At 37.5% G+C, this 8484-nt stretch overlaps 1 protein-coding gene across 4 annotated transcripts in view; it reads left to right on the top strand.

The window, feature by feature from the left end:
• Window positions 1-6955: 6955 nt before the first annotated feature.
• Window positions 6956-8484, top strand: part of LOC126380690 (forkhead box protein L2-like) — a 48273-nt gene continuing 46744 nt past the window's right edge. Inside the window, exons 1-2 of one of the 4 annotated variants that reach the window (XM_050030266.1) lie at window positions 6956-7350; window positions 7846-7951. In XM_050030266.1, coding sequence (XP_049886223.1) covers window positions 7858-7951 — 94 coding nt within the window. In that variant the 5' untranslated portion in view covers window positions 6956-7350; window positions 7846-7857. Of the gene's footprint in view, window positions 7355-7845; window positions 7952-8484 lie in introns of all 4 variants that reach the window. The other 3 variants (XM_050030267.1, XM_050030265.1, XM_050030268.1) reach the window with 3 other exon arrangements.

Below are 8484 nucleotides of genomic sequence, written 5' to 3'. Positions count from 1 at the left end.
AAGGCTGCTGCAGTCTCCGCAAATTGAGTCGTTACGAGTTTTTGCTGAGAATTATTTCCTTTTTTTAAGCAACGTTAACAGCCTCCGTGGTCTAGTGGTTAGAGCGTTAGGCTCACGATCTTGAGTTCCGGGTTCGATTCCCGATGGGGACATTGTCTAAATTACTTTGTGAGACTGTTCTTTGTTTGGTAAGGACTTTACAGGCTTGAATCATCTGATTGTCCGAAAAAGTATGATGCCATGCTTTGGCGTTTTTTAATTACTACTAAGTACTAAGTTTTTAGTAATACATAACCAGCTTATATACGTCCCACTGCTGGGCACAGGCCTCCCCTCAATCAACCGGAGGGGGTATGGAGCATACTCCACCACGCTGCTCCAATGCGGGTCGGTGGAGGTGTTTTTACGGCTAATAGCCGGGACCAACGGCTTAACGTGCCCTCCGAAGCACGGAATCATCTTACTTTTTCAGACAATCAGGTGATTCAAGCCTGAAAAGTCCTTACCAAACAAAGGACAGTCTCACAAAGTGATTTCGACAATGTCCCCATCGGGAATCGAACCCGGACCTCCAGATAGTTTTTAGTAATAATGTTCATATATTCACTCTTGTCCGAATTTTTTAAGAGGTGGATGAAGCAGGAATAAAAGTATCTGTAAAAAATGTATTCTTTTTAAAATGTTTTTACGACTTTATGGATGCTCCGTTTTACGCAGATATAAGAATGTCGGTCATCTGGAACAAATACGTTGATAATTCTGGGTAGGTGCCTCTCTGAACAATTTTCGCCATGCCACTAAAAGTTTATGACCATAATTTTCTTTTTTATAAAAACATAAAAAAGCTACTTTTCAAACATACAAAAATCTGGATTTCACTGTTCAATCTTTTTACTTAAATATGAGCTGTGTTTACAAACAGTGAACGTTTTATTTACAAATTTAAATGCACTCAAAAAAGAAACTTAGCATACAGAACACCTGCTCAAAAAAATTACTGCAAAGCTCTAGTGTTCTTGTATGATAAATTATTTTATTTTAAAATCCAATATAAGTAGGTACGCCAAGTAGAATCATAGAATTTGGTATTATACCTACTTAGTAAAAAATGGCTTAGACAAAAAGACTCAAGAATACTTAATTCAGAAAAGTAGGAGAATGATGATTTTTGGTATACTTACCTAAAACTATGTTTGTAATAGTTTAAAAAATGTTTCATAATTTAAACGGATATTTGAGAAGGTGATAAAATGTTCAGAAGCATTCTTATATACTTCTATTTTATAAAATATTATACTTATGTGAAGGTAATTACCATAAAAGTAAAAATATCCGAACATCCAAAATATTAATCTGCTGTAGGTAATCAATTATACTGTTCAAAACTTATTCCATAAAGGCAAGAATTAAAAAAAAATAAACCCTATTATTTCACGAGCATTAAGTTAACTTTTTCTTCGTTCATTGTAGAATGTTTGAAGTAATAAATACCTAGAGCAACTTCAGATATAACAACTTCAACAGGGGTGCTCCCCGAGAGAGGTGAAAATATTAAAATTCTGAATTCTGCATTCGATACGCCTGTTTTGTTCAGACTTGACGATAGCACGAAAACCAAGTCTAAATAAACATCTAATTGTTACCTGTATTTGGAAAATTATACGGTACCTATTTAAGTAAGTATGTGTGTCCCATCCCAGTATGTGTGATCGGTATTTACAGGTCTGGATTTTACAGAAGCGATTGCCAATCTGACCTACCAACCAAGAGGGGCCATCCCAATTATAGATTAGGTAAGTAACGGCTACGTACAACAGAGGGGACCGATGGCTTAATATGCGTTCAGAAGCAAGGAATCATCTTTCTTTTCGGAAAAGGGGAATCGAACCCGGATCTCCAAATTGTTAGCCGAACCCTCGTTAATCGTTAGAAGGTAACCCGCTGCTTTGTGCGCGATGTGAAATGATGAACTCTAATTATGATAAAATGCTACATTAAGGATTTATTATTAAGGAAAATAAAATTTGTGTCTATTTTATATAGGTAGTTATATGTTTTAATGTGACGAAAATAGAAAGGTTACGATTTTAAGTAAGTAGTTCAATATATTTTTTCAGTGATAGGTTGTTTCGTTGTGGTGGTGTAGCGTCTTTTAAGTAAGTAGTTGATATAGCTACGTACAAGTTTAAAGACTCTTAAATTTTTAGCTTCTCATGAAGTTTCCAGGGGCGTGGTCAAGTTATAGGGATTCTCTTTCTGGGATCGTGGTCTTCCTGGACGGCAAACGTAACCACCGGTCTCTACAGATCGATGGTACACTCTTTGAACAGTGGACCGCCTAATATAGAGCTGTGCACTTACATTTCATTGACCACGCACCGTTACATTTTTTACCGAAAAAATCCGGTGAAAAGTGGATAAAAAAAAATGAAAAACGCTTTTACTGCAAAAAATAACACCACTAAACCTTAAAATATCGAGTTAAAGTCCTTGTATTTAAACTTTATTATCTCCTATTTTATCAAAAGGATGCACACGGCTTAGCTTTTCTTTTGTATTTCAATAATCTTAATTAAAATTTGGAACAACAGGACATGCATGGTCTGCATTTTGTTTTTGTTTAACCAAATAATATTGTTATGATATAGTCCTTTAAACATTACACCACAGGTGGCTCGATACATGTGTCAGGAAATGTATTTCACAATCCATATTATTGAATATCAAAAAGAGTAACAAAATAGGTTAGACAGATGAAACTTTATATGTTTATATGTGTGTCCACTACTGACAACATATCCTGAGAATATTATGGTTTATCTGATATACCTAATCTAAACCTAAGTTATGAGGGTTCAAAATGCTTCGAGAAAAGGTAGGTAGTGCCCTGCCCTTGCGCTTCGCTTTGCTCGTCTTGGCGGGGGCACTCCCGTCCCGTGTCCCCCGATCTATCGTGAACTTTACTTGTGAACTAGTGGGCGTTGCGAGTTACGGTGAAGAAAACGTGGCGAGATATAAAAGGAAACTGATGTTAAAAACACGTGTCTAAAGGTCACTTGTATTAAATTTATTAATATGACTTCTTATATCACAAGTACTTTCAACTCATGAAACAGCATAGGTTTGAATCTTATAAAGGTACGGATAAAAACCATTTGAGCGACACTGAAAAGGCGCACATCGCGCACAAAGCAGCGGGTTACCTACCTTCTAACGATTAACGAGGGTAACAATTTGGAGATCCGGGTTCGATTCCCCTTTTCCGAAAAGAAAGATGATTCCTTGCTTCTGAACGCACATTAAGCCATCGGTCCCCTCTGTTGTACGTATTTGGCAATCGCTTCTGTAAAATCCAGACCTGTAAATACTTTCAGGTCAGGCAAGCGAGCCCCGATCACACATACTGGGATGGGACACACATACTTACTTAAATTGGTACCGTATATTTTTCCAAATACAGGTAACAATTCGATTTTTATTTAGACTTGCTTACGAAATTGTATCCGTCGTCACGTACCTACTGTGAGAAAAAAAACTCAACGAACGTGGTGTCTACCGACACAACCCAGCCAATGGGCCCAAATTGACGCGAACTCGCCGAATGGCACGCACGTGAACATTTAAATTGAACTTAACATCAGTGGAGCCAGGTACTCTTCACTGATGAAAGTAAAGTTATGCTGTATGGTAATGATGGAAGATTTGCGATTTGCGCAGTGCGACATTGAGGAGAAAATGAGTTATGGTGGGGGAGTCATTAACTATTTGGGCAAGAATTTCCGTCGATGGCTATACTGGACTGGACTGGTGACAGGGCCGCGGTTACCCCACTGAATGCTGACCGATACATTCAGCAATGCTTAGAGACTCATGTGATGCCATATGTTGGGTTTGAAGGCCGAAATTTCGTTTTTATGCACGATAATGCAATAGTGCATACCGCAGAAATCGTCAGCAAATACCTTCGGTATCACAGTTATGCAATGACCAGCAATAAACACTGATATGAACCCAATAGAGCCTTTGTGGGAAGAACTAAAGAGGCGTGTTCGGGCTCACAAACCTTGCAGGAATTGAGAGCTGCCATCGAGGGAAAATGGCACAACAATCCACAATACGTGATAGTCTTCTTCTTCTATCGTGTGGATTGTGAGGCGGATTACCAACCCCATCAACCCTGGTGTCAGGGTTATTACTGAGTCGCCATAGGCCCCTGACATGACTGACTACGTGATAGTGACATAATATAAACAGCCTATATACGTCCCACTGCTGGGTACAGGCCTCCCCTCAATCAACCGGAGGGGGTATGGAGCATACTCCACCACGCTGCTCCACTGCGGGTTGGTGGAGGTGTTTTTATGGCTAATAGCCGGGCCCAACGGCTTAACGTGTCCTCCGAAGCACGGAATCATCTTACTTTTTCGGACAATCAGATGATTTAAGCCTGAAAAGTCCTTACCAAACCAAGGATAGTCTCACAAAGTGATTTCGACAATGTCCCCATCGGGAATCGAACCCGGACCTCCAGATCGTGAGCCTAACGCTCTAACCACTAGACCAAGGAGGCTGTTATAGTGACATATAATGGTATCAATATACCATGCCCAATCAAATGATAGCGAACGTTGTAAACGTCAGTGGATAGAATACAAGTTTTTTAGATAAGTAGGTAAACAATTGTTTTCTTCGGAAGTCGAGAGCAAGTGTTACTCTAGGATACATACAAAAACAAGTTACACAAAACTCTATTTTTATTAAATTTGATGGAACAGGACATTAAAATTAATTTTGACTAAGCCAGTGTCAAATCAGCATATTTCTTTTTCTTTGACCAAACAATATCTTTATTAACCGACTGTGCCAGAGAGTAGGAGCATTCAAAAATAATTACTAATAGAAAAGGCTGGTACTTTCAAAGTAATCTACAAAATTTCGTTAAATAAAAACAAATAAAAAGTTATAAATAAAAAAATTGACTGCACACTAAAGAGAAGAAAACAAGCCCCACAAGAATATCGTTTAATCAAACGCTAAAACCTAGCTATGGTATATCGTTTAAATAATGTAATAATATATTCGTAATCGATGGTTAAATAAATAGAAACGTATACTAAATGCTAACTAAATAGGTAATTATACCTATTTAGTTTGATTTGATTGGAAAGTATTGCAGGCCCCCCAAATTGCCCGCCACCAGCGAAAATACCCACCTAAATAACATTCTGCTAAATTGTGAAAAATGGATATAAGTAAATAATCCTCTGTGGGTCTCCGCCTGCGATACTTTCCATTAAAATTTAAAAATTATATTTAGTCAGTTAGTATTAAGTATCTATAAGTTTTTATTTATCTAATTATCGATTACGAATACATTTCGAAGTGCATTTTATATTGTTTAAACGTATAAAATATATGTGTATGTGCCCGGGAGTACAGTTTCACCTAAAATACCTCCATATTTTGCCTAATATGTTGACTTTGTGAACTTAGGGTTTGTATAGTTAGGGCGTGCAGAGTTAGAAGCTTGGCTCTACGTAAGATCTGACAACTTTCTGACATTGCGATCGATATGATCTCGTCTTGGCAACATTTGACATGAAAATGTTTTTGTTGGTTATATATTATTACCTACGTCGTAATGAATGAATATCAGGAATGACTGTGAGATCTATAATGTATGTACTTATCAAATAAACGTACGTATTTAGGTAGGTATAACATAAGAGTAAGTCGGTATCGTTTTGACAGGTTCATTTTATAACTGCTTTTCATAGGTGTTTATTTGTGGTATTATAAAGTGGTTAAACGTTGTAATGTCATAACTACGTTCACTTTAGGAGGTTGAAGGTATCGGGCACATAATGATGGTAACTTACATACATTGAGACAGGTGTCATGCATTAGTTATAAATACTTAATACATGTTAATTTAAATTATATACCTCCACGCGTTCCTGAAAAAACCGGTCTTGACAGACGGATGGACAAGAAATCGAATATGAATTTCTTTATGAGTTTCGGAACCCTAAACACAATTTTTTATACCTAGTTTGGGTAGATTATTGCAGGTTGATCACCCATTGGTCACTAATTCATTATACTCAGTAGGTATATATATATATATAGAGCTATGTAATCGTTGTATGGGCCATGTCAGAGGCCTGTGGCCGTTCAGTGGTAACCCTGACGCCAGGGTTGTTGATATCCATCATTGATCTCACAATTCATACGAGAAAGTAGATGAGCCAGCATTATTTGCCACTTGCACTATTTATGAAGTATGTTCTACTTATCTAAATGTTTAGGTATACAGGTTTAGCTCGAATGCCTACCGAAGGGCTATAAAGTGATACTTGATACTTAATATCAAGGTCAAGCATGAGATGTGAAAATGGTAGGAAGGTTATATTTTTACGCCATTAAGTTAAGTAAACTTAATTAATAGTGCGATTCTGCGGAAAAGTATAATGTGATAGATATATAATATAATCATTTCATATTGTTAAATGTTGCAGCTAAGTCATTTCCACGGATACTTATTTTACAGGTCAAATGGAAGAAAATTAGGAGGCAGGCGATATGTTTCGCCAAATTTCGTGGCGATTGCAAGGCGGCTCCTCCTTCTCGCGCTATTGGCGATGGGCGGCCAAGCTCCGCCAATGGGGCCGCGTCTTGCCCCACTCGCATCCATACGTTACCAAGATTACGTTTTCCTTGATTAAGAAAAACATTCCACTTTTCTACAATTATGCTACGAATGTGTCATGGTTGCGTATTGAAACGTACGATATAAGTAGGTATGTTGCGTTTTATTGCATTTAAGATAGACGCGATAATACGTCGATCTTCCTAAGAGGCCATCTGTTTGTTTTTGCAAAAACGCAAATGTTTTAATGGTGGTGCAGCAAATCACTTGAGCGACGGCAGTGGCAGCGGTGACGCTGGGCAGTGGTTGCAAGTGGGCTGCGTGGCACAAGCGGCACCCGCGGCACTCGCGGCGCTCGGCTCATTAGTCAGTACGAAGCCCGGCTCCGACCCGCGTCACTCGTTCCGCGGCCCGCTTCATGCGTCAATCGTCCGACGCGAAGCCACGGCCGCCCGCCCAGCGCGCCGCACGCGCATTTAAAAATAAATTATAAAAACAAAACATTTATACGCTTTGTATAAAAAACACTAAAGTGAGCGCATTAGTAAAAACAAACTTGAACTTGAAAATATTTAACAGTAAAGTGTAAATTCACGCTTGTGGTGAGAATTAAATAAGGATGCCTAACTGCGAATGCCGGTTTCAGGACTAGCCAATTTTTGAAGACTGTTGCAGTGGAACCTTACGAGCTTCATAAAAAAGTGGGTAAGTAACAAGAGTAGTTAACTGCTGGTACTTAAACTGCGATTAGGTGTGAACGAGCACGTAAAAATATTTTATGGGGTAGTTAGCTACGATTATTGCCTAGTAAAAGTCAGATTTAAAGTTTATACCTGTTGTTTAGATAAATAGCTCGAAATAAAAATACTAGCCTAATAACAATAATAACCAGTACAACATCCTTAATATAAAAAATGTTCTACTGTCTTACAGAATTGTATCCTTCTTTAATAGTACCTATTTCTAAGAACGTCTGAGACTGTTTGATTTATTAGCTCAAAACGTATGAGCATTGATAAAACTAATTTATTGACGTATGTACTTACACGTTATTTTATAATACTGATGTACATTAAAAGTGCACCGTTCCTTGCATGTTGAATATGCATTTGGAACTTTGGAAACATTTCCTGAAACGTGTTTTTCATGGGCTACTCCCATTTGAACTTTACTTTAGGTGCCTTCTTTCTAAACAGTTTGTTATCGTCATGGCAGTGGGACGACATCTACCGGGAAATTCGCACAGCAATGGAATGGAAACTTCTGGAAGAAAAAGTAGCTACAACAACGAGAGATACAATGGTAACTGATTTCAAAATTGACCGTTACTTATGCTTTTATTTAATTATGCAATTTCTTGGTAAGCTGCTTGAAAAATGACATTGATAGGTTCGTCACGTAGACCATAGATTTTCATTAGATTTTGGACACTTTGAGATAATATTTATGTCTGGGGTTCTCCAATTGTTCTTATTTACTATCTCAAGCAGCTACTGCCACTATTATACATACTTATTTGAACTCTAGTTAAGTAAATTGTAATTAGTAACAAAATCCTAATAAAAATAATGTTTCATTAAAAAAAAAATTGAATCTACCCCTCTGAAAGTCTCTAGATCTATAAAAACAAGAAGTTGCGAATCTATAACGAACCTTTTCTTTCGGCACGAGACAAATCCATCAGTTTTTGAATTATAGCTTGATTCCAATAAAATCCTTTTACTTCTCAATTTGGGGTAATTTTCTGAATTAAGTATACTTTTTGGACACCATCATCAATCTTAGATTATCTTTGAGAGTTTAGGACTATCTACTTATATATGTATAACGTCATT

This window comes from Pectinophora gossypiella, chromosome Z, assembly GCF_024362695.1.
Source record: "Pectinophora gossypiella chromosome Z, ilPecGoss1.1, whole genome shotgun sequence".
Lineage (NCBI taxonomy): Eukaryota > Metazoa > Arthropoda > Insecta > Lepidoptera > Gelechiidae > Pectinophora > Pectinophora gossypiella.
This window is presented reverse-complemented; position numbering and strand designations above follow the sequence as displayed.